The 27697-nt window shown below is 39.5% G+C and overlaps 1 protein-coding gene across 2 annotated transcripts; it reads right to left on the bottom strand.

Moving 5' to 3' along the window:
- Positions 1 to 900: 900 nt before the first annotated feature.
- Positions 901 to 27214, bottom strand: CA5A (carbonic anhydrase 5A). Of its 2 annotated transcripts, none has more exons than XM_049804227.1 (7): positions 26939 to 27214; positions 16556 to 16753; positions 11806 to 11924; positions 9978 to 10073; positions 9738 to 9800; positions 7707 to 7862; positions 901 to 5734 (listed from the first exon to the last, which is right to left on the bottom strand). In XM_049804227.1, exons 1-7 carry the CDS (start codon positions 27057 to 27059, stop codon positions 5555 to 5557), a joined length of 933 nt encoding a protein of 310 aa, XP_049660184.1. In that variant the 5' UTR covers positions 27060 to 27214; the 3' UTR covers positions 901 to 5554. The 2 variants fall into 2 exon arrangements, with proteins under 2 accessions (XP_049660184.1, XP_049660185.1); XM_049804228.1 differs by lacking the exon at positions 26939 to 27214 and adding an exon at positions 18194 to 18325.
- Between the last annotated feature and the right edge of the window lie 483 nt (positions 27215 to 27697).

A 27697-nucleotide genomic window follows, 5' to 3' on the forward strand; every position in this document is an offset into this window, starting at 1 on the left:
GGGTGTGTTCATATCCTGCTTTGTATCTTCAAAGCACTTCACAAATGCTAAGTATTATTATCAGTTCTGACCACGAACATTAACTCTCTTCAGGCCCCCAAGTTATTCTGCAGAATCTTTGAAGACTATTTGATTATAACAATCAGTTCTCCATATGCTAATACTCAGGCACTTCAGGTTTGTCACATCAAAAAGAAAGACGGAAAGAATTATTTGTCAGAAAGACAAATAATTACCAGTATCAGAAGTAAATTGGCCATTTGTTAGAAGTAATGTGTATGTTCTTAACCATTTATCAGGAAAGCTGCCTTGATCAAAATAAGACAGCCTGCTGGAACCAAATAAGCCGTTTCTTGAGCAGACACCCCAACTATACTAATACATGAGCTTATAAGCTTTTTTGTTGGGTAAATGGAAGTGGTGGTAGCTTCTAGAACTCTTAAATAGTAATAATAGTGGAGCTGGCCTCACTCTTAACCCGTGTCACTCTTTCTTCATACTGAAATGGCTTGCCTACCACAAAGGGTACCAAATAGCACGGTTTGGGACGCCTTATATAAAAGTATTGTCTACAATTATTTTACGGGGAATTCAACCAGGAATGTAATCTCCTACTTTTCCTGTCAAAAGAAGCGGAAACTTGATTGGATGAATTCAGCTAAGCATAACATACATATATGATATCCAGACTGTAAGCATGGCTAAGCAGTGAGACAGAGAAATTAAAGCTTACCTGAGTAGCCAATTTTTATCAATAAAAGTAATTTATTTTACTAAAAGTTTTTTTCGGGTAAGATTCTTGTAGCCACAACCACTAAGTGTGAAACTCTTGAGAGTTAGACCACGCATCAGATCAACGCTCACTTTTAACAAGACCAATTACACAACCGAAAAAGGAGCTTAGTTGACAGGTCGAGTTTAATGATCAGCATCAAATGAAGTAGTTCAGCAAAGATCCTCAAAATTTGGAATCCCGTTTTAGATGGCATGTTGCATCTAGCTGAATGCAACAAATAATTAGATATCCTTCCATCAGTACCGCGGCAACAGAGAAGTCATTGTTCTTTCATTCCAATTACAATACAGTTCCAGCAGAGTCTTTCATAGCTTTTAAGTATCACAGAACGTCTGACATCTGATTAGACTCCACTCACAATGAACTGTTTCATTCTCAAGGAGGAATTGTATTTTTTTCTTGACAGAAAATCTACTTTTTAACTTGGAGAGCTTAATTACACAATGAGATACAGGCACAGGTTTCTCTGTGTTTCTTTATTGCATAGTCAGACACTAATGTAACAGTTTAAAATCCAGCAGCTGGCATTTTCTTTACATCGGGTAAAAACTGAGGAAAAAGGCCTGTATCCTAGGAGCACAAAAGGCATTCCCTCTTACATATGTTGTCCGCAAAGCCAATTATTTCAGTAACTTATGATTAAGCAAATAACATACATTACAATACACAACACAGTAACTGCCACGAAAACAAGATGCACAAAGAAAAAAAGCAAAGATGTGCCAAGAAATACAAGACATTCAAAATTAAGGCATTCAAATTTTAAAGCAAATACTGTTGATTATGAAGTTGAGCAGAAAAAGGGACCCTTCCTCAAAAGTAAGCCATGTAGAATTCCAGTGCTCTAAAACCCAGTAGATTTTTGTGAGATCAAAGCAATCTCCATTTCTATAGCTTTCAAAGCCAGAAGATACACTCCTGTCAGACTTGCAGTAAAAATACCAGTGCAAGCCATTTATGACAGAAGACTGGTCAGGTATACGTGGTGGTGTACACCTGAAGTGCACTGGTGGGAAAGTTCTGGAATGTAGGAATATGGATCAAACATTCAAACGCCAAATGAAGTTGTTCCAACTATGAAGTCACCAAGAATGAGACTTCTGATAAGAGTGACATTTAACAGAAATATTGAAAGGCAGTTGGAAGTCAGACCAACACAGATGCCTATCTATGCTCAAAAACCTTCTCCTCCCCTTTCAGTAAGCTGTCCTCAAGATTACTTCTATTACAGCCTTTAATTCCTAGTACTTATTGCCACAGGAACACCTTCCCAGTACAGTAAGTAAAGGAAGTGACTACTATGCAAGGACAAATACAGATGTGTGCTTTGACCCTTTCGTATTGTACCATCTAAAAGAAGAGCCTGAACATTCCCATGCAGACACCTTTCAAATAGAGTTTAACTTAGTTGTGCAAAATCATTACAAATATCAGCTCTAGTCCAACAATCAAATCGTTTTTCCCTGCATGCAACTGAGAGAATAAGGCAAAAGAATTATATCCCATCGCCTCTCTTACATACATGTGTGCAGGCACACAGAACTCCTTCTTTTGCAAGACCAACATAGTCATTGTAACATAAAAGTTAAAAAAACCCAAGCAAACAAACAAAAAAAACCCCAAAACCTTTCTGTTCATTTCCAGACTGCTAATTTCATCAACAATCCACCCTGCAACTGAGATACTGCCTACCTTAACCAGAGATGCTAAAACACCAACACATAAATGCAAGACTCAAAATGCAGCAAAATAACTGTAACAGAAAATCCCATTAAAGCTTATTTTTGTAGCACAGTAGAGTTAATTTTTTCTATGTTGACCCTGTTTCCAGATATTTAAAACTATCAGTGCTGAAATTGGAATTGATTAATTTTATGTCAATATACTTAGATATGATTTTATCTAAATATATATGGAGTATAGCTTATTAACTGTATGACTGGGTAATACACCTATTCTCTAACAAAACTTCCATGACAATACTTTAACAAAGTATGTAAATCTCTATGAGAATTTTAAATAGATCACTGGAAATAGAATATCCAACATCACCTCTGATGGATGCAAGGTGGTGAGCATGTTAAAAAGAGATTTACACACCTAGGAAGAAAATTTGTTTCAGTGGAGCAAATCTAACCATTGAGAACGCAGGTGGGTATGAAGCATCTGAAGATTAAACATTTACACCACAGTAGTTCCCTAAAAACAAAACATGTATTTTGTATTTGCATATGCTAGGAAAGCTGTATTAATTCAAAACAAGCTCAGTGGATCAGAGGTACGCAAAATCTTCGTGAAAATTACCAAGGCAACTAAAAAACCTTGAGCAATTGCATTAAGCTTTTTAAAAGACCCATTCATATATGATAGGGATATTGATGCAGGCTACCTATAGCTAGCTTAGTGCTGCTGAGTCACCTGTATTTTTAGATGTGAAGGCAACATTAAGATGTCTTTGTGTTACAGTTTTTCCTAACTGCTAATAATGAGTAGCAAAAAATCTCAAAGATAGACAAGATATATGCCAGTTCTGAATCACTGCCATCTTTCTATGGGGTCCTCCTCAGAAAAGTGTTTGCAAGAACAGCACTGAACTAAAACCTCAAGCTTAACAATGACTAGATCATGTACACTCAGGCAGAAAGTAAAAGAATTCTCTTACTATCGCTAACTGTAGATATACCTTCCAAATGTATTTTAGAACTTGTCATTCTCTGGCAAAATCATCACTGATGTGATTCTGCAGACCAGGAACATAGTAAAAAGTCTGTCTGATGATGCAAAAACTGTATAGTTCATCTGAGATGGTATAGTTCAACCAAGTTGGTATAGATGGTATAGTTCTACAGAGTTCAACCACGATGGTAAGGTTCAACCAAGCAGTAAGGGCTTTGGAGAGGTAATGAAACCAAAGATATATACTGCCATGCTGAATATACTACACACTAAAAATAAGTATACTAGACTGAGACAGAAGAGAGATTTTCTTACATTTACTATGTAGAGTCACTCTAAGGTTAAGTGGCCACATTTCAAATTGCCACAGGAGAAAGGCACAACTGTTGCAACATAACAACAGCCTGAGGTAGTGCTATTAAGGAAGCAAAGACAGGACCCAGGCACTTAACTGGTTAAACAAGAATATTCAAAAGCCTTAAAATCATCACAGTCACACTACAAAGTGCTAAAGTGCTTTTAAACTGAACACTTGGGCTCAAAAAAAAGGGGCATCGATTCTAAAGTACCGAATTTAGCATTGACAGGCTAACGTCCTGGCTTCACTTGTGCTGAACCACACCAGCAACCAGTGACTTTGCTTACTGGCAGAATCAGACCAAGCAGCATCTGTTCTCCAAGAAGACTCATCAAATACAACCAATCAAGATCACATCATGAGTTTAGAGACAGACCTGTTCCTCATCTGAAAATCTGACCATACATTTGGTACGTGAATTTCATGCACAGGCACACTTAAATACAGTAAAGCATAACAAGCCAGTGAGAAAGGTGCTTGAGAGAAAATTATGGCTAATAGTAGTGTGCTTCAGAGGTAGATAATACTTGTGGCAATTGGACCATAACTCTACGATAAGGCTCCACAGCTGGCAGCTTACACAATAATTTTGTCTGGTCCACAAATAAATTTCAACCACCACTTAACTTTGTTACCGTAAGGTGCTATCAATATAGCCTGGTCCCTAGTTGTCCTGAAGCTAGATAACTCTTTTTATAAGAAAAGTACATCTTAAGACAAAACTTTGAAGAGAGTGCACTGGCGCTCTGTGAGTTACTGGAAAAAATCCTTCAAGTATCTGAATGCTGCATTTTGTCCGTACTCTCGTAGCACTGGATTAGGTTTCAGAAATTGTTTTGTTTTGTTTTCCGCAAATTCCATAGGGAGGGTCAGCTGGGGCTTATCTAATTTTGCTTTCCTTTGATGTGATCAGTTTCCTGGAATCAAATGGACATTTTCGCCTAATTTGCTGTTCTTGCCAATTTTGAGATACTGGTGAATTCTCTTCTGCTCTCTTCTCCTGGTACACTATTAGTACAGAAAAGTAAAAGCTGCCAAAGCTAAAAGCTTCCACATTTGTTATAACGTTTTAGAAAAAGTCTTCTGACTTGTGGTATAGATAAAGTGGACATTCGGCGGCATCCATATCAAACATAGATCATGCAGTCAGTAGAATGGAAAGAGTTAGATTCTATAAGTCTTTTTTTTCCTTCTCCTCTTGTCATCCTAAGCACCAAGGAAAAAGGAAGAAGATAAAATGTCTCTATATATGCGACTAGAGAAGCTAGTTCTCTTCCCAAACCTCTGAAACAATTCCACAAAAGGACCTGATCACTATTAATACTTTTCACTTCTTCACACTTCTTGCCTGCTAACGTGTTTTTAGTTGGGATTATTAATTCATGCTAGTCACTGACGGAGATACAGAACAATTCAGAACAGAGGCAGGGGAAGAGATCTCATGCCCTTATTTTTCCTTTAACTGTCAAAATAATTCCTTATTGATCCTTGCTTTAAAGCAAGTAAATTTGTTAAGGGTTAACATTAGTTACTTCTTAAAAAAATCCAAAATAAAAAAACCCCACAGCTTCTCTACTGAAGGTCAAATGGCACTTAGCAGAACTGAAACTGGCTGGCTGTGAAACTGTATGGCATATACACACTGCAGAAAAAGGAAAAATAATTAAAAACTAACGTCAATTCTATCCAGGTGTTGCAGTCTGGACTGACATTTCATGGGCCCTCTATGGCCTGATCTGCTCGGCGTGGTCCTTGGGCTGTACTTCAGTATTCAAGAGACGCCTGCTTTGGAAGGATGAACGGACGGTTCGGTTCATTAATGGCTGAAGAGGGCGAAAGTTGTCTACCATTCTCTTTTCTTCTTCACCATCTGAAGTAAAGAGCAGCATCCGAAATGCCTCCAGCTGAGAATGAGAAATGTCCAATTTTGTGACTTTACTAACTGGAGAATTATTGGAGTTTGCGACAAAACACAATCATTCATGCTTGGAAAATATATCAAAGGTACTATTACATTTGCTTTCTGAGAAATTTTAGCACGAACTTCTGGCACTTCTTTGTCACCTGCTGGCAAAGATTACGCCATTGTCCATATCAACGCAGAAGATGAATTGTCAGTCAACTGTCATCTTTAGGCAAACTAAATCTCAAATGTGGCATGTCTCAGATGGAACTGATTCCCATTCAAATACTGGAACATATGCCATCTTTAAATAAACCTCTCCAACCTTCTTAATTTACACCCTTCCTGGAGTTCTGTTACCTTATACAGGTGTGCATATGCTGGCACCCAGGAAAGAGGGAACCTCAACAAGCAACTATCTACATAGTTGTTCTCAGTGGTTTATAACTGGGGATCAAAATAAAGTATGCAGCAGATCAGCTTTTAATGCTTACAAGGGCATTACAATGTTAAGTAAACTATGAGCCTTTCTATGCAATAAAAGAATGAGAGTGAAGAAGAGCCAAGAAAAAAAAAAAAAAAGAAAAAGTTTCAATTTAAAAGAAGAATGGTACACTATGCATTCAGTTCTTTCTGCTCTGTTAACAATCTTCAGTTCTTCCTGTCTTGTTCCTTTATGTAAACTAAAACATTAAGATCACATACATGCTTATTCTTCAGAATTAGTGTTTGTTTGGAGCATGACTTTCTAGTTTCTAGATGGACTAGCTCCATAGAAGTTGTATTTAAAAAAAAAAATTAAAAAAAAATCAGTATTTTGCCTCATGTTGTTGGACTCACACTTCATTATTAACAAAAGCCTCAAAAAACAGGGACAATGTACAGATAACTTTCAGTGCCTCTTACACCACAAAAAAGTGGTAGATTTTGGGGGGTTGTTCATTTTCACTTGCTTTGCAACAAACTCCAAGACTTGTTCTATGCTGCAATGCCCCTCAAAGTACTCCACTTTTCTGAACAGACAAAAAATCCTGAAAACTTCCAACAAAAACCACAATTCTAGTACAATTCCAATGAGTCCTCCTTCTGACCATTTTCTACTTGTCCCTACATCTACTTCATACTAAGGAATAACATCACATTGAAACATGAAGTACTAAAATTAAAAGCAGCAGAGGGCATATGGTGACAAGTTAAGGCTGGTCTCAGAACAGACTATTGACAGTGAACTCCTGCACTTGAAATAACTTCTGTAATACAAACAGTTGCTGAAACCTTTGTTTGTCTGTCCTTTTTAAAGGGGAATAATAAAAAAAAAGGGAATTCAAGGACAGCACAGCCACATATAGAGCAAACATGCCTACAAAGGCAAAGGAGAAAACCCAATGGGGATTCAGTCTATCTCTCACCATCAGAATGGCATGTGAAGGACTCAGACCCACCCATAAACCCTTCTGTACCTTCAGAGTCCACCCAAGGGAGGAACAGAGGATTAGCCCTTGCAGACTCTGCAAGATTTCTGTGCAAATGCACATGACTATCAAGAACATGCACAAAAGGTCAGACTTTGGAATTTCAAAAAACCTGCCCTTTCTCCTCCCTCCCTACCACAAAAAGGGCTGCATCCTGGTAAGGAGAGCAAAATTATGCAGTGTTCCAATAAATAACCTTAGAAGATTTCAAGGGGCAGCTTCCAGCATAAGGCATTGCTTATCACAGATCAAGACAAAACTCTATGGGAGAGCTGGAGACGCATCTCTAACTGCTTGCTGAAGAGGTCTTAAGTCTTTCAATATTAGCTGTTATTAATGTCAGGATTCCTCCCCAAACAAATACCGGGTGCGAATCAGCCACTGTTCCTTGTGTATTCACACAGAATTACTGGTACTGGTAAGCAACTACTGTGCATCTTCCCCTTCATGGCAGCAGGCAGTCAAACAGGTATGATTTGAAATGTTAAGCATGAGATTTACCTGATTCTCATCAACTTCAATTGGCTTCTTCTTAATAATCCATGTGACTGATTCAGTAAGTGGGGGAGTTGTTAAAGAGCCTGCATAGGTCCAATAATCAGGGCATGAAGGTATCAAACAGGAGGGATCAAAGACATCAAACTCGATAACAGCATCCTAAACCCCAGAAAAAAAATATTTTTAGAAATCATATTTTGAGAAAAAAAATGACAGAAGATTTGAAAAGATCTTAACAATGAGATTAAATACTGTACAAGTTATGTATGCATATACAAAATTAGGTATTGTGAATATTAATAATAATCTACATAAAATAATAATTTAAAACCCCATAAACTTGTACAAAATTGGTAAGCTGGGTTTGAGGAATAAGAGGCAGCTAGTGAGTAGGCAAAATGTAAGTATTTCTGTTGTCCCCACAAGCCATTAGGAATTCAGTGCAGAAGAAACAAGGAGTGCGAAGGAGTAACTGACTACGTCTCTGTGGGAGCTAGAAGCAAACAGGAAAAAGAAAGAGTAAGTGGTGGTATAAGTTCAGGTAGTTCTGCCAGAAATAGACTGCAAACAATAGTGCTTTTACTTTTCACCATGTGATTTTAGGCAGTGGGGAGAGGGAAGAGGACTAAAGTTTTATTTAAATCATATCAGGTACTCATGTCTCCAGAATGTACACTCCCACAAGTGAGATACCAGACAGCATGTAGGAAATCATGGGCTCTCAAGCTCCTACACAAACATTTTACTCATGGAGTATTTCCAGGATATACTGGCAATGCAGGAAAGGATGATCCTGTTTTTCCTTAGATAGGCTTTATCCGTTCCCCACTGAGAACGAGGAATATTACAGTAAAGAATTTTTCAAAAATAGGGGGTTGGACAGAAGATTCTAGATGGGGGCTTTCACCCTTCATGGGAGAGGAAGATGCAAGGACATCAGAATGGGTATTATCTGACCTTCCTCCTCCTCCTCACCAGGGTGATGTTCCTCAGGGTTTGGTGCTTAAGTCGGTGATAACGCTGGCAAGGCAACAAAGGTTTTCAAACGTTTTAAACCAAGTGCTGATGAGTTGCTGAGTGACCGACATCCTTTGGAAACGAGATCCCTTTCAGAGCAGCCCACATGCAGCTTGATGAGCCTAATGTTTGATAATACTTTTTTTTTTTTTTAAAGATCTTGCCTTTATTTTCTTTCAAATTCATATGCTGTAAAATATTATATTCTCATAATGGATGTACATTCACAGATTTTTGTAGGTCTTTTTGGCACTGAACTGACTTGTTTGGCATTTATCTGGCAGAATTTTTTCTGCATTGCCGTAAGTATTTATTTGGATTAAAAAAGACTTTACTGTGATAAATAACGGCACAGAAACTTCAACTGGATGTGCTTACAAGCCACCAAATTCCTGATTGTATTTTTTGTGTGTACTTTCAAAAAGGAACAGGCACTTGAAGGAGCATGAACTGCTTCTGAGCACTGCCAGAGACGCAGCACTCCCTCTCCTGGCAGAAGTCAGAAATCAGCTGTAAAGAAAGAGTCCCATTCCCCTAGCAGAAAATGTACAGTTTTTTAAAAAAACCAAACAATAATCTCCTCCTCAAGGATCTGAAAGCCTTAATTCCACAAGAAATAACCTACCACTTTACACAGCACAGAAAGTTCCTTCCAGTTAAACAACATACGAAAACTAATCCAGTGGTATCTGTTTTCATAGAAGCAGAAGGGCAGGCTTCAGTGAGGGCAAGCGTTAAACATGTGCCTACCCTTCTAAGGGGATACAATCTCAAGAGCATCATTTATTAAACCAAGAGGTTTGGAAAGCTTAAAGTATACAATTCCTCTTAAAAATTAGCTTCCTCCCCACCTCCAGTATGACACCTTGGGTGAATTCTTGATTAATCAGGCCCTCTACTCACATTTAAGGAAGAAAGCATTTATTATTATTTTGCTATTCTCAAAGTAATCTTTATGTTGAATGACTGCATTAGCTATGCTGAGTGATAACTGGTGAGACACTTAAAAATACTTACCTTGTGTTTAACTGCCGGCAAGGCATCAACCAGTGTCTGCAGCCCTTCATGATGTGCTCCTAGCTGCAGAAGACGGTCAGAGTTAGAGAATCATTAAGCTGACATTCTGCCTATCTACCTTAATCAGTATTTTTTGAAAACAACAACAACAAAAATCTAGAGCTATTTTGTCCCAAATAAGTTTTTACAAAATTAAAATAGAAAGGCATCATTACAGCTTATTACACAAAGTGAAATTACCTTTAAAAACACTCCAATAACAGCCAAGCCGTTACCTTCCATTACAGCTTCTTCAAAAGTTGGGTACACAACAGCATTCCAGTGTACTAAATGCAACTGAAATACAAATGAATGCGAAATCAATGCATGCACAGAACACAGCAATGATATCAAGAAACTTGACTTTTGATCTTTGCTACATTTGGTCCTTGGCAATTTGAGACACTGCAGTAAGCTACGTCAGCAATCACACACACTACAAAAATGGGGACCAAAATGTTACTGGAAAATAATGGCAATTCCCTGCTTTTTTTTGCCTTTTTTTAAACAATAGCCAAAGACCCATAAACTGCTTTTCACACATATGAAAGGGATTTTGCCTGTGGAAGACTGATTATAGGAATGCTAGTTAAAGGCACAAAAAAAGCTTAGTATACCTGGAACTGAAGGGCTCTTCCATCTCTTAACAGGAAGAACAGAGCATGCTATTCTGCTAAGGAACTTTCTCCTGCACATAAGCTTCCTCTGCATTCCTTACAGTCCAATACAAGTATTCTATTGAGGGGTTTTGTGTTTTAAATAGACAGCCAGCACCAGCCCCAAAACTTAGTCGTACAGTCTTGCTGTTAACAAATATCTCGCCAAACTGACAGGCACCATTATGAACACATTAACAGGAGATAAACATCTTCTAAAAAATAAGCTATAATAATTTTTCAAATTCCCCATCTTTGGCATATAACTGTGTTTATACCTGTCATACTTTCCTCTCTGAGCAATTTAATCTATATTTTTCCCCATTGGCTCTATCCTTTTTATTGACTCTGCCTTAGTAGTTACTTAATCACAAAAGTTTTGCTGCTTTAATAATTGCTTAAGAGTTGAAAACAGAAAATAAAGTGATCATGATAACCACTATATTACCATAGAACTCTGCTATACATTATTCTAACGACTTAAGAAATGCACAAAAAATTGTTGGTAACTGGAATAAACATTCTAACATTAGCCAAGGTGCTGGGGTCACATACACAAGACAGTTATTCTATACAAGGTAAGCAGGATTCTTGAGTTACAGGTATGGCTGTGAGAATTAAATAATCTTCCATTTTCTCTTTAAATAGTATTTAGTATGTGCTTTGTTTCTCTGCAAGCACTTAGTCACAATAAACAAAGTGATTTTAAAGCAGTAAGGATTGGGAGATTTGGAAGTCCACCAGAGACATCAGCTGAGATGCAGTACATGTGCCATACTCCCAAGAAAACAGATTGTACACCTCATGTGAACTCTTAGCTTGATGTAGCTCAGAGGTAAAGCACTTAATTTTTTTTTCAACTGAGATCTGAGCTTGCACATTTAGCTCAGTATTTGCTGTCCACCTGATCTGCACCACATTAGCTGGGACCTGGGAGTTCATTAAGACCTGATTATGCCCTCAGTCTGCTTTCTGTCTCATCCTTCCACCCTTTAAAAGAAGGAAGGGCAAGCAGAGTTGTGCCACTCCATCCAGACAGAGCTGGAATACCAATGATACTTTGCTGCCTGCCATTGGCTTGTCTGGCAGCTACCCCTAGGAACATTCAGGGAGAAGAAAACATTACTGAAACTTTCACTAATGGGGCCAATGTTCAATTTTAAGACTGTGTTCTTCTCAAAAACCCACAGTGAATATGAACTTAACTAATAAAACAGCAGATGAGCTGTGGCACCTACCAGGTCTGATCCTTAACAGCAAACTGCAATTCTTCAAATTGGGAGTTTTCTAGCATGCAGTATAGTCACAGACAGCCTGAGACTTAGCCTCCAGTCCCCACAAGTATTTGCACTGTTCAGCATTTTATCTCATACCTCCGCAGGGTAAAATTTACTGTCAACTGTGTGCTCTGAACCCCACTCGTTTATAGCTCCCCAATGGAAGTGGAACTGCTTTAGCCTGTACTGGTTTTCCAAGGGACCTCCAACGATTACTGAAAAAAAAAACCACCAAGACACACATTAATAAACACGATTTCGAATTGTCCAGACAAATAACACAGCCAGATCCTCCTTGAAATAAATTTGCCCAGGGGGGAAAAAAAAAAAAAAAAAAAAATCAGGTGAAGCAACTATCTTAACTGAAACAGTCCCCTATTGCTGGGCTACTTTTACACTTCACTTTGCTATGACAAAATTGTTCAAGCAAACACATCATTGTTTTTCCCTGCAGTCTGAATCAACTATATCAAATTGAAGATATGCTAAATAGTCTCCTCATCCATCTCCCCTCAAGGGATTTTTTTTTCCAAGTCACATCAAGTTTGGCAGAGTCATGGTGATTACATGTTACATTCTATACTCTTTCTCTTTGAGCAGGCATACGAGAACAGCCTTACCAGAAGAAACATGTTATGATGACAACCCAATGAAAACATCTGTTAAATGACAGTCCAACAAAGCCTCAATATCTATAAAAAATATTGATAGTTCCCATGAAAATACAAGACTTCAAAAATGCAATTTTGCCGGAAAAATCAGTACATTGTGTCAAATGCTCAGTTCTACTCTTTTTCAAGTTACAAAAATCCAAACGTACTACTCTGCTTCAATGCAGCTTTCAGACTGCATAACCAACGTTAAAAGATTTCCTGCACAGCCAGAAATATGCTAATATTGTGCCTACTGTAAACTGTTCAAGCCACACTCCACAAAGTATCTAAACACACAGTTTGCCTATGAGCAAGATTCTGAGTTTCTGGAAGCTTTAATGCACTTTTTAGTCATGAGTAAAGGTAAACATTCAGTCCGCTCTTCTGATTTCAGAAGGCCTCTCATCATTTTGGAAATACATAAATGAAAAAGTCAATGCCTGGTTTTCTGTGTACTGTTGGGTTTTACTCATTTCCTTCTAACTGAACCAGAAATATCCTGCAAGGTCTTCTTGCTAGTTATTACATCACAGCATCTGATAAAGGAGAGACCATAATTACTTCCAAAGGGCTAACAATAAATATGTAGCTGTAGACACCCATTTGCTGATTTTTACTTAACTATATGTCATGGTTAAATTTTATAGAGAACCACTTTATAAAGTACATAATCCCAACACAACTTTTGAAAAGAAGTTAATCACTTTAATGCTAAGGAGAAAACAATGAGAGGCTTTAAGAGCTTGTCTTTTTTTTTTCCTGAAAGCCAGCCAGCAGTTTTGAAATTCTAACCAGATAGGCCTGCTTGTGATAAAAGAGTAAGCTAAAACAAGCTATGCAAATTGACATTTAAATAATTTCATCCACTGCTGCTGAGCTCTTAGCATAAATGCAATAATGACCATCTGTCCTGGTTTTCGCTGGGATAGAGTTAATTTTCTTCTTAGTAGCTGGTACAGTGTGCTTTGGATTTAGTGTGAGAATAATGTTGATAGCACTCATGTTTTAGTTGTCACTAAGTAGCGCTTATCCTATGTTAAGGATTTTTTCATTTCCCATGCTCTGTGAGCAAGCAGGTGTACAAGAAGCTGGGGGGGGGGGAACATGGCCAGGACAGCTGATCTGAACTAGCCAAAGCGATATTCCATACCACAGGACATCATGCTCAGTATATAAACCGGGGGAATTGGCTGAGAGGAGCAGATCACTGCTCAGGCATCAGTCAGTGGGTGGTGAGGAATTGCATTGTGCATCACTTGTCTTTTCTTGTTGTTTTGTTATTTATTTTTAATATTCATTTTCATTACAATTATTATTATATTTTTATTATCAGTATTACATTTTATTTTACTCTAGTTATTAAATCGTATCTCAACCCACGAGTTTAACTTTTTTTCCCCAGTTCTCCCCATCCCACTGGGAGGGTGGGGAGTGAGTGAGGAGCTGCGTGGTGCCTAGTTGCTGGCGGGGCTTAAACCACGACACCATCACTACAAAAATAAATCATCATGGAGAAAGGTAACTTTCAGGGATGTGATGAAGATGTGGCCCACACTGCCAAGTCTTTCAGAATTAAAGTTTCTGTGCTCTAACACTATCCATTCCTGATTATGTGACGATACAAACCCACAAGTGACTACATTCATGTTAATAATCACATTCCCTTGAATGTTTGCCTCCTTAGTAAAGTTAGGCACAGGCACATGTTACATTGAAAAATTGGGTTCCTATAGTGGACACTAGAAAGTGGCAGGAAACAAGTAGGAACTTACAGTCCCTTTACAAGCATTTCTGACATTTCATTTCCTCTCACTTTACCATTCTTGATAATTTAAAAATGAAATAGAAGTTTAAAGGAACTCTAATAACAATCGGGGGAAAGAATCATATTAGCTTTTTATTGTAACCCTAGTTCTGTTTCAATTTCATTTCCTTGCAGCAGATGGCATTCATGCACACAGACAGGACCGTGTTCTGTACATACCTTCCCCACACCCTCTTTCTTCTTCATCCTCCTGCTCTGCTCATAAGCAAACACCCCATGGCAGCACTACCTTCATCTTTTGCCCAAGTCTTGTTTTGCCTCATCTCAGGAGTTGGGCATTTTTGTCTATCCTGGATGCACGTTTCATTTTGTCTTTTTCATCTTCTGTTTCAATTTTGCTGGTTTTTTTTTTTTTTGTTTGTTTGTTCATAAGCTTTCTTCTCTGGATTTCTATTATTGTTAGACAGAAGCTGGCAGAAAGAAAAATCAGAAATAGCAAGAGTAAAGAGAAAGGTGGAGGAGAGAGGCAGGCACTTGAAAACCTGGCCGTTTATACAGCAACATCCCGTGATCCATTGTTTCTCAGTCTGTCATTTTGGAGTCCTGTCACTGATAGTTTAATGCCACCCTCCACCAGCCATCATCACCCTTCACTGATTTTGAGGATGATGATGAAGAAAAGGCAGCCACCCAGAAAGAGGCAGCAAGAATGCTCACACTTAAAGATTTACCTCAAGTGTTCAGTCTTACAGGTGAAGTGGGTAAGATCTTTCAGAGCTGAATAGCCAGCTTCTGAGAGGCCAGCACCCCTCTAACTGGCAGTCCTGATGATTCCATGCTTGCTTCTATGTCACAAAAACTGTCCCCATCTATTTAAGTGTTGCGCATTTCTTAACCTCCTGCAGGCAACTCCCCTCCATTACCTCAATTCTTGCAGGGGAAAAAATTACTTTGTTATCCTGAACTGCAAACCATTACACTTCTCAGGAATGCATCCTCAACGGATAGTGGGGTATAGCTGTATAAAGTAAAAGACTGTTAAATTAAAAGCAAAACCAATCAATCTAAAGTTAGTAAGTTAAAATCACTGATGAGCTAACAAATCACGTCTCCATCTTAGTCCATCCTCTAACCCCACCTCACTAACACAATAACAGTTTGTACTGTAAAAACAGAAGGGCACTACTTGGTTTCTTCATTACGTATCATAGTGCTCCAATGAACAAGGGCAAGAATATTCCCTGGCTGGAAATTAATATTCTGGGTGAACAGTTATAAACAATAAAACAAACAAAAAAAACCCCTAGACGTCACACAAGCCCCTGAAAGCTCCATGCGTTCCACCACTACAATTTTTGCTGCATTCTTTTATCAGCCTCTTTCCAAACATCAACCAAAAATACTGGTATTGCAGAGACAAAAGCATTTGTTTATTAGCATGCTGAAAGCTTCCTTCCCAAGAGCATTACTAAATCCCTTACCCAGTTCTAACATCTCTCATGGTAAACAGTCACATTAAACATAAATGACTCTAATCAAACAGGTTCAAACTTGCCCAGGGTCCTTCAATTTTTCCCTCCAGGAGAAACCGAGTAATCAATATGAACCATGTGCTTCACAATATCCCTGACCAACTGCTACCAGTTCACCTACCTTTACAGAATATCTTCTTTATACATACCAGCAATGTCCTTTAGTAAAGTCAAATTTTAAAAGGAACAATGGACAGGAAATCTGGAATTTGGTAGCAGTATCTTGATTTTAAGTCAATTGACTCTGTCAAGCATTTCAGAAACATTTAGCTGCTCGGATCAGTGCACTTATTCACAACAAATTGCTGGAACGCATAATTGGATTTTGCGTGGGCTCCTGCTTATACTAAAACAACAGGAACACATGCACCTGCGGTAGCAGCTCAATATTATTTAATTCTCAAAAAGCTTGAGATGAGTATGTATGCTTTCCAACTGGAAGTCATTTTGCTCCTGATTATTTCAAATGCATTAAATTTATCTGTTAACACTGTAAAAGAGATAAGTGGAAGATTACTTTATTAAAGTGTAATGGTGGAATCTCATTTAAAATACATATGACTGAAGATTGACTTATGTAGACAAAGCTGTCCCATTACAAGACCTAATCAAAAGGTGGACATTAAGGTTAGTGCAATAAGAACCAATTTCAACCTACACCAGAGGATTTGTGCACAATGTCCACGGTGATATATACACAGTAAAAGTAAGGCCTGTGTAGAACTTCCACATTACAACTCCCATCACTGTAAATTTGCATTTAGCTAAAACATTCTTCTACTGTACATTCATTTTCAACATTTGTGTTGTTACTGAACCTGAGGTTTTACAACATGCAAATATTGCTCCTCTCTAACCATTAATACATTACATAGATTTTTCTGAGTTTTGCTTACCTGATCTATCAGTAGAATCATCAAACTCAACCAGGAATGAATATCCATTGTTCCAGATGTGAAGACACGTTGTTGGGTCATAGCTGATTTTCAGAGGCTTCAGAAAGGGGTCATAAACACTGTCTCTCCACTGGATATTGATAGGAGACTGTCGGGTGCCCCCAGGAATTGTAAGCGGACTCTGCCAAAGTGGATGCACTGGAAGATGATGAAGAGTGTCAGGCGCTAATGCATGATACAGAACTTCCAACTAAATATTTCAGAACTTTTTGGCAAGAGAAGATGCTTTGGCATATTGGCTCCAAAAGCTAATTCAAGTCAGCTGATGCACAGGAAAGTAAAATAATAACACATTCCAGTTGCATGACTCAGAGCTACACAGGGAAGCGCAGAAATTTGACTTAAACTTTGCTGATACCTCTCTGCATTTGAAAAATGCTCTTCAAAGAAATTCTGTCCCTTTATTTGTCAGAAAATTGTTTTCCTTTTATTGCCAATTGATTTTAAGGTGGCTTTTGTTTCACAAGTTCACCAGAGTCTTACCACACCGCTCCAGATTTCCTTACACCAGTACCACCAACAGATGTCAGATTGCACCAGACACAGGATAAGTCCCACTACAAAGCAAAAATATTCTCTTGACGGTGCCAGTCTTTTGCCTATGTGTGCTCAGGGGTTACACCACTGCTAAGGGTATAGTGCTCCCGAAGCTCCCGTACCAGTATTGACCAAGACTACTTTATGCAGTCCGGACCTACAGCTGATCCCCCACACCTGTAAAATCCTAAACTACCAATTTTGGGGGCACCTCGGACATCTCAAACTGGCACCAGCAGGGCAGATGCGCGAATGCAGTTTCCACAGGATTTCGTTCTGCTTAAAAAAAAAAGAACTGAGATCTGTGTAGATGGGGAGCGCTCGTTCACCTGTGGTCCCCTGACACTGAGAACCCACAGAAAAAAGGGGTTTTGTGCCCTGCCCATCCACTGAACCCAAAACTGGGAGGCTCTGAACCATCGTGTTACTCACTGGCTACTTCAGTAGATACAACTGCTCCTGGTCTTTTGCAAGGGGAAAACAAAAAAATAAGTCTTTTAACAAACCACTCATGTGAGAGGTGGCTAAACAACCTCCCCACCCCACCCCCCCCCACCCCCCGGTCTCCTCAGCAAGGCGCAAACTTTATCGGCCTGCACAAGGTCACCGCAGACAGGTAAGGCAGAAACGGGCGAGCAAAATATTCTCCAAAAGTGCCCCAGCTCTCTGTTATTGTTCCTGCCGCTTCCTGATGTTTCAGCGGAAGAACTGTCGCCGACAAAGCCAGGCTGAACTTGGCGTCCCTGCCTCCTTCCACACAAACTTGCGAGGCACCGGCAGCCCCCTCAGCCCGGGGGGAGGCGGGAAGGGACGGAGGAACATGGACCCCTCAGCCGGACCCGGGGCAGGGCACAACGCGATGGGCAGTGGGGCTGCCTCGGGTCGGGGGACGACGAACCGGGCGGGGAGAGCGAGGAGGGGGCTCGGGGCGGCGACCCGCTCTCCTCAGGCGGCGGGAGGTGCTCGCCTCAAGGGGTGAAGGTCCCCCCCCACCCTGAGGGAAGCGGCTCCCCACCCTGAGGGGAGGGCGGCGGCACTCACGGGCGTCTCGCAGGCGGTAGGAGCAGCAGGCTCCCAGGCTGCACCGTCGTGTCCCCCGCCGTGAGGCAGCGGCCACCCAAGCCCGGCGCAACAACAACGGCAACATCGCGGCGGAGACCGCGGAGTCGCCGGGCGCCACCGCCCAGCCCGGCCCGGCCCGGCCCGGCCCCTTCCGGCCCGGCCCCCCCCCCCCCCGGCGCCATGGCTCCCTCAGGGGAGCGGGCGGTTTCTTTGCCTCAGGCGAGGCGGTGAGGGCGGCCTCTGCTCTTTTCAGGGCCTAGCTTTTGCCAGCGTTTTGTCCTGCGTTAACGTTAAAGAAGAGGTCACGGTTCCCCATGGGTGCGTGTTCGCCATTTCCCGCGGTCAGGCTAATCCCTGTGCCTGACTCACGCCAAAAATGTATTTCCTTTCAGGGTGATAGCGTCAGGGCTTGCTTATGGGGATTAGCATTTATTCTTGTCTAGTTAGTTTTGCTCAAGGAGGAGGTTTTGGTTTCTCCCAGCTGAAGGTGGGCTGGAGTGTGATCCCTCTCCCATAGGGATATGGGTGGCCTTGGCGCAACAGGGTCCCTGCCCCAAACTGCACACAGAAAAGTTAGGAAAAAGGTAATGTTATGGCTACTTTACCCAACTGCATCTGTCCCAAAGGCTGGAGGCCAAAATAGGTCCACCTCGGGATGGTAAAAGGGGCCAATTCAACTAGCATTCGTCTGAGACTACTTGAGGCAGGCCTCAATGAAACTCTGGTTTTTAAAACCTTGGTTACTCCTTGCACCTTTTCTGTGTTACAGCTGGCAGTGAGGAGCACAGAGCAAAAAGGGAAGTCTGTAGAAAAGTGACCCTGTCAGTGAAAGCGCAGAGATGAAGTTAAGTGTCCTCATTTTTGCTGGGTCCGTTGGGCAGCCAGGAGCAGAACACCACACCTCAGCTACTGGCCTTCATCTTGCCACCCGCTTTGGATCATATTTCTTAGTTACTCTCTTAAAATCATTTTGCAAATCTGTGTTTACCTTTTGGAGATCTTTAAGCTTGTTAGTGTGAGTACTTTTCAATTTTCATGAGGAACCTGGCGTAGCATTGAGAATGTTTTACTGAAATGGAGACAAGACTAGATACTCAACTAGAGTCAACCAAGAAGTGTTTGCTCTAGTTTGCAACATTGTGTAAGAAGTTTCCATTGCATTCACAGCATAACATATTTAAAGTCCTCCTGAGTTGAGTAAGAGAAGGTTGAAATCTGGCAAGTGATTTGCTTTGAGTGGCTACGTGATCAGAAAACAGGTCATCGGGAGATGTACTGTTAAACTGGGTTTAAATTTCATTTTACTTCCTCCCTGCCAAGATATGCCTTCTTTAAAGGACAGTCCTTTTTTTTTTTTTGTATAGTAGGATTCAGTTGCAAACATAATGAATTCTTGGTTTGACTCTAAATGTTTTTCAGGATGGCTAATTTACTATCCTTAACATATGGCTTCCTGTAACTCAAAAAGAAGAGATATGTACTTGATAAAATTGAAAACAGTTACTGCCCATAAACATCATTATTCATTCAGGCTTAATCACAGTTTAATAGCCTATGGATCATGGTTAGGCAACTGTATTTAGTACAGGTCAGATGTGACTGTTGCTGAAGCGGCTTATGAGTAACAGGTAGCTCCTGGTCATGAGGACAGCCCGTATGAGCTTCATGCTTAGTTGCAGCAGGGAGCTCAGACATAGCTTCAGATGTTTTAATATTGAGCATAAACAAGAGATACTGGGTTTTATTCTCATCTACTAACGAAACAATATTGTCATTTCTTCACCTTCCGTTCTTCTGTGACATGTCCTCTAAATACAATTGATATTCTCAGGCAGCTTAGAAGTCACATCTACCAAATTAACTAATGTATGTATGCCCTATTTCATAGTATAGATGCTTACTGTTGCAGAGCATAACCTGGTGTCATGGTTTAACCCCAGATGGCCAGTAAGAACCACGCAGCTGCTTGCTCACTCCCTGCCCTGGTTGGATGAGGGAGAGAATCAGAAGAGTAAAAGTGAGAAAACTCGTGGGTTGAGATAAAGACAGTTTAATAAGTAAAGAAAAAGCTGCTCATGCAAGCAAAGCAAAACAGGGAATTAATTCACCACTTCACATCAGTGGGCAGGTATTCACCCATCTTCAGAAAAGCAGGGCTCCATCACGCGTAATGGTTAACTTGGCAAGACAAATGCCATCGCTCCAAACATCCCCCCCTTCCTCCTCCTTCTTCCCCCAGCTTTATATGCTGAACATGACATCATACAATATGGAATATCCCTTTGGGCAGTTGGGGTCAGCTGTCCCAGCTGTGTCCCCTCCCAAATTCTTGTGCACCCCCAGCCTACTCGCTGGTGGGGTGGGGCGAGAAGCAGAAAAGGTCTTGACTCTGTGTAAGCACTGCTTAGCAGTAACAAAACCATCTCTGTATTATCAACACTGTTTTCAGCACAAATCCAAACTATAGCCCAATACTAGCTACTATGAAGAAAATTAACTCCATCCCAGCCAAACCAGCACACGTGATTTCTGTACAACTATCACTTTTCTCCATGTTAAAAGCAGTTGGAAAAAAAAAACCCTCAAGCTCCATTGCTTTACACTGTGGCATTAAGATGAAAAAAAACTTTGTGAAATTTTTTAGGGATTTGATCCTGCAAGGTGTTGCAAATGTAAAGTTTATTATAGAGCTACTAAGCTGAACGGAATGAGTCATTTCTTGTGGGTTGAACAGCATAACCAAAGGAAAGTTCTTATGGTGTAGGCTTTCGGAAATGATGGGCTGTTCAGGTGCAAAAATAAAGAGAAATAACTTTGACCTACAACACTTTTATTTCCCTTCTGACTCATTCGCAGTATCTGCATCCACTTTTTACACGCACATGCTGTTTTTTACTGAGCATGAATTTCAGTAAAACTTCAGCAATTAATTAAAAAAAAAACTTTTCTTCTCTAGAGGGTTAAAGAAAACCCTTCAAAATATGAGCTCAGTGGCAGTGAGATGGTTTGTTTTGGAAACTGCAGACAGAAAGGCAAAAAGTACTTGTACAAAAGGAAACGTAAGCCCTAAACCTTGTTCCCAGCACTTCGCTGGTGTGGCCAAAATATCATCTTTTCTGGACCATTCCAGAACCAGAAACAGGGTTTCTCCTTGGCCATGTGCCAGCTAGAGATGGTGGTTTATCACGCAGCAAGCTGGAGAGAACAGCAGCAGCCAGAATTACAGTATCTCTGTCGTTCTCAAGTTTTTCCAAAATTGTTATGTTTCTGGACCATCCGGGAGGTTTCAGCTATGCTCTCTCTTGTTCCTGAACTGAGAGTGGTTTCTGCGTATAGGGAACACCCCAACGAGAAATCTGGCAATTGACCTCCTGGATGAGTTAAAGTGACACAGAATCTGTGTGGAATGAGAGATAGAAACCTCATCTACTGTTTTCAAATGTGCAAAGTTTAAAAAGTGAGAATTAAGATAGCATGCAGTTTGCACCCTTTGCTTTATGCATGCCTCATTTACAATTAGCTCACTGAGGAAGGGTCTAGTCTAATGTTTATCTTTGTTACATGCATATCTATGGTATTGTCAGAACAGTTGTATATATTGTAATATAACAAGCATGACCAAGATGTGAGTCACCCGTGAAGAGAGATCTGCCACAAATAGACCTAATCTGTGCTTGATTTATTTTTTAAAAAACTTCCAGACAGACATAGTGATGCCCCATTTAGTTTTATAGTATTTGGAGGCTTATTACATTTGCACTGTGTTTTTTTGCTGCCTTTCCCAGCTGAAGTAGATGTATAAAGCCATCCAAATAGTCCCAATCTTTTAATTATTTTCTACAATTAATTGCAGCTGTGGATGCTTTAACAGGTCGGTCTGGAGTAATTGTTAGAAAGTTCATTTAGCATTGATATAAGGTTCAAAAGCTTTGGGGTGGGAGTCAAGATCCAGATGAAAATACAGGTTGTGTATATTACTGGATTATCATATTTTATAACACAATTTCCAAGGAAATATTTTGAAGGCCACAGTTCTATGGTAAAAATCCAAAATAAATTCAGTTAAATGAAAGGATTTACTGCCAATTTACACTGTTGTAAACTTGATTTAAAGAGACAAAACATTTCAATGTTTCATTTTTAAATTCCCTCTAAGTATCCTGGGGAGGAGAGAGTTCTCACCTATGGATTACAAAATTAGAAGAAAGAGTATGAAAATTAATTCAGGTGGCTGTCAAGTAAGAATGAGGGGTAAAATGACTCCGCTTCAGTGGATTTCAGTCTTCATAGTTTTGATCTCTAAAAAGAAAAAGATCTGTTGAATAAAGCACTTTTTGATTTGTTTACACAAGGGCTTTCAAACAAGCTTCACCCAGCTCTTAAGTAAAACAAGGAGGACAGCATGGTGGGAACAGTTGAGAAACTCCACCTACTTGAAGGAAGTATGTTTTTGTCCTAAGTTGAGCAGGGGTGCTTTCCATAGCAACACATTCTGAATTAGAAAAATAAAACCTAACATTACTGAAACTCAATAAAGAACCCTTTTAAACTTTAAAGGAGCATGGCTGTGCTTCAGCCACTTGGATTGAATATTACAGAGGAAATCCAAGATAGGTTGATTTCTTTGAAGCTTTTTGGTATGAATCAAGATTTTGGAGGATAACAGTGATGGTTGGCTGAGATCCATAGTGACAAGGTGTTGAAAGTTCTGCTGAATTGATGTCAGATATGGACTGTGATGTAGGCCAGTTTATTGATAAACAGACCAGTGCTTTTTATCAAACGGATGTAACTGACAGAGTACTCTAAGCTCAACAGGAAAGCAGCAGCAGATTGTGAAATGCTGAGCTTTTCTCTGCTTCCAGAATGTTTGGCTGAGATAGGAGCCTGGATGAGAAGGCAGTGGCTAAGGCTAAGTCCAGATAAGGAGGAGGTAATTCCAGTTGGCAAGGTAAAGCAAACAGAGGCTTTATCTTTTCTGTATAAAAACATTTGCTAAAATTATGCATGCAGGCTTAGTAACTCAGCATGGAAAGGGCTTAGAAGATATCTCATGGACAATTTGTGTAGTTACTGCAATTGTATGCGTAGTCCTGGAGATGGCACACCTGGATTGTGTGTCATTGCTGTACTTACACAATTCTTTAAAAAAACTCGAAGGATTCTACTTTTCTTGTAACTTCTTCTAAAAGGATAAGAAAGAAAAAAGCCATTCGGATCTGCTCTGGCAATAATTACTAGGGTGAGGGTATACTCCATAGACTTAAAATCCCTATAAAGAACATTTCCAGCAACTCCCTCTCTATTGTATTAAAAGGTGTCTGAAACCACTGCCTCCACGTATTGTTACAAGACACCACAGAGCTTAGTACAAACATCTGCTGCTGTAGTCCACATCACTAGGAATTTTTACATATATGCCATGATTCTCAGCAATGTTTCTACAGTTCTTTTCCAGTGAAGTGCAGAAAAATACTTTTGTCCTTGTAGGGACACAAGGGGAATCCAGAAAAGGCACTGGGAAGTGTCAGCCTTTGAATTGTTTAACCTACGTCCTCAGAGCAAATGTCTGAATTAACTGCCAAGTGAAAGCATCACCACCCAACTTGGTGAGAGACTACTTCTTTGTGTGGGAAGGGTGACGAAAGAAAGACAAAAGATGAAGTTCTGGAAAATGGTGAACTTTACATTGAGGAGTTACCTAAGAGCTCAATAGTCCAATTTTACCATTTCTTTGATCAAGTTTTTGTCACTGAAAGGGCTGTTTGTACTGTCAGCTGTGAATAGTGGAATTTAATTGAATGTGCTTTTTGCTTTGAATGCATGTTGCGCACAGAATCTAGCCACCAGATGGAGGAACCCACAGGCTGGCTTATTGAGAGCTAGTGTCTATTCACTGGTAGCCGAAACCAGCCATTCCAAAGATAGTGTTTTCCTGAATCAGTTTGTTTTGGCATTTCCTGCATGAATGTCATGGATTAGAGAAAGATTTAAGTAATAAATAGCGTTGGTCTTAAAGTGAAAAGAGGAAGGTGAGTAAAAAGAGATAAATAGCAACTGTAGTTAATTTAACCTGCAATGGTCCTATGATGCGATAGCCTTATATGATCTCTTCCTGGAACGTTTGTTACCATGAAGTGGGTTTTGGTTTCTTAGTACAGTTCCCCATGGACAAGTGTCCACAGCAAAAAATATGGCATCATTTAGCCCCTTACTGGAAATTGATGGACCATGGGTAACCATAAAATCATTACTTTCTCCATCACATGTGGAGATGTAGAGATCTCAGCTTTTCTCCAGTATACCTTTTTACTCCACTGAACAATTTCAAACAATTTTCGTAGAGTCACACTTTCACTGATGAAACAGAAACGTAACACTTAATTGTAATATGTTCCATACCTGAAGTTTTTAATTTTATAGGCCATAAAGTTTTGTGGTATATTAATAGTGAACAAGCAGAAGAATTAGGATCTGTATGAGGGATTCTTTCCTGCTGATTCATGGGTTTAATTACTTTTTTAATGAAGGATGTTGACTTATATTATCTGTGTGACTTCTGAAACTGGAAGTCATTGAACTCACAATGAATATTCACTTGCAATCTTAATTTATGTTTTCAAATATGGAAGTAATGAATAAATAATAAAAATACAGAATAATGACAGAACTTTTTAACCACAAGTGCAGCGGATTCTCTGGATTTCCCCTCTGACGCAGTAAGACATGTCGCTGCACATGATGAGCAGTATTGTATGAGCACAGGCATTACTCTTACTGGCACAGGTTTTGGGTTTAGCTATTGAATCTCCAACACTGAAACAGTTTACTGATAAATTGGAGATAAAGGAGTTACAGGAGATAGAGACATTGCTTGTGACTATTAGAATGTGTTCCCTCATATGCACACATCCTTGTGTGGAGTGGGTGTACAGTTGTACAGACTAATTAACACACCTAATTAAGATGATTCATTAGAAAAGCTACTATTACATGCACCTAATTAATATTAATTGCTTGGAAAAAGCTACTATTTTATAAGGCTGAATCATTGGGTTTTTTCTAAACATTAGTGCTTTTCTTTGAATAGATGAACAATGTCTTTTTTCTTTTCCTTATTTTAATGTGAAAAAAAAATTAAGTTTCTGAGCATGCTTGTAAAGAAAAAACTAGCAGGGAAGGAAGTAAAAGTATAAGAGACTTCTGAGCTGTACTAAGAAAGCTCTACGCAGGTCAGAAAAGGGAAAAATACTGTTGTGGATGCATGTGTGATCATCTGAAATTTCCATTAGGAATTAGGCTCTTTCTTGTGGTTGTTTCACTAGTAAAACAATTCAGTGTTAATCTTGCTTCTAGAATTAGGCATCTTCTATAGATTTAAAAGGCATCTTTTAAAAATGAGGGTGAAGTGCTATATTAACAAGTTACACTACTAGATTGAAGTACGCACTCTGTATTAAGCTTTCAGAATACAACTCATTTTCTATTCTGAGTAGCAGAAAAAAAGGATAAAATTTAGACTGATAACTCTGAAAAACACTGCAAACACTGTGTAAGAACTGCTCTGAATTATTTCTGATATGCTGAGTGACAGGGAAGCTTGCATGCTATATATTACATAAAGCTTCCTTGCCTAGGAATATTTACAACACAGCGCACATTGAACTTGGCAGCTAATCTACCAGGTTTTTTGAAATGCTAGTCACTCAGCGGCAGAAGGTATTTTGGCATCATCTTCAAAAATGCATTTACAAGTGTAGAGCTATTACACACTGATAGATACTGCATATTTCTTCTAGCTTTCAATATAAACAAAGTCTTGTGCTTATCTCCATTCTGCTTTGTTTTATATTTGTCACAAAATCATCTGTTTTCTCATCAGTTAGGTAAATACAAAATTTGTCGTTTGATTAAATAGAAGGGAATAGCATCTCAGTATTCAAGGAGGGTTCTGGCTGTTCTTTGGGAAAAGTTAGTAAGCTGAATACATTTTCAGAGAAAAAAATAGGAAACAAAAGGATTTCCTAGTGTAAAAAATTACTCTTTACTATTGCTCCAGCTGACATTATCTGCACACCAGTGAGTAGACACGCAATCTCTGGCTGGCCTCATCTTATCAGTAGGTAAGTTAATCAGTATTTTAAATAACTAAATCTTTGACATCTTCCAGTAGTATCCTGCATCTTGGAAAGTGATTCATTGTAGTTCTCCTATACACCATATTTGGAGGGTTTTGTGGTTTGTGATTCTATTAGGTCTCATTTTCAAAATTAAACATTGTAGCATCTGTTAAATTCAAAGTCACTCAGAATCAATTTGCGCTAAATGTGCTTTGAATTACACTTATAACTACAGTTTTCATTGAAACCAGTCAAAACGTTGCAGGACAAAATTAAAAATTAATTGTTGTATAGTCTGTTTCTTCATTGTAGTTACAAGTCACACAACCCAATAACATTGACACAGCAGAAATAACAAAGAACAACGTTTTAATCCTACACAAGGAGATAAATCATGCAATTCAATAAGGTATTTCTATCTGTAGTTTCTCTCGTTCTATTCACTCTTTTTTCTTTAATCTTTCAGTCACATCCTCAGATTTCTCTTTTGGGTTAGCTAACAAATAAGAAAGAGCAACACTTAACTATATTTGTTGTCTTTGTACCTCATCATCTCTCTTACGCAGGTATCCAGTACTATTTTGATAAAACGAGATACACTTACACGCATCATTCCTCTTTTTATGAGTGCAGGGGGCCAGGCTGCAGAGTCGTGCTGGTGGACTCCAGATAGTTTTCAGCTGCTTGCATAAATGCACTAGGGTATTTGCCTTCACACTATTCATTGCTATCACCTTGGCTCTCAAAATCTTCAGTTCGTCAAACAGCCAGAGGAGCTTTCCGGAGCTATCATCAACACAAAGTAGAAGAAAAAAATCCTCTGGATGTACAGCTTCCAGATAACTGAGGGGTCTTCAGACCTATTTATAAAAAACTTTGAGAGCACTCTTTCCTGGTGGGAGAGGTGGAGCTAAACAAGTAGTTAATTTTCAACTTGTCCCTAGACTGGCTTCTTCATTGGCTCTACATTTTGTTGGAGGGCTGGCTAGTTGATGATTATTCTACATGTTCTTTCAAGATTCTTTCTTGTCTGGCTCCAGGAACACCAAAGGGTTACAGAAACCACTCTTTTGTATGCAAGGAGAGGTTTCTTATTTCTTCATGCATACATGCTTTGAATTTGAATAGTTGTATATTTGAATAGTGATAGCTAAGAATTACTATCGTTAACAGCTGTAATTCTGAGGACTGGTGACTGCTTAAACTGAGGAATTCACAGAAATCCAGTAAATATACAAGGCTTGCCCATGAGAATAGGAAGGCAAGCAGCCTCCTGCGGAGGAGTATTCTAGCTCTGAGCATGTAGTACAGTATTATTGCAGCCTCAAGGTGAGGAATTTGTTCTGCACTATCAGATGTCCCA

This window comes from Accipiter gentilis, chromosome 7, assembly GCF_929443795.1.
Source record: "Accipiter gentilis chromosome 7, bAccGen1.1, whole genome shotgun sequence".
Lineage (NCBI taxonomy): Eukaryota > Metazoa > Chordata > Aves > Accipitriformes > Accipitridae > Astur > Astur gentilis.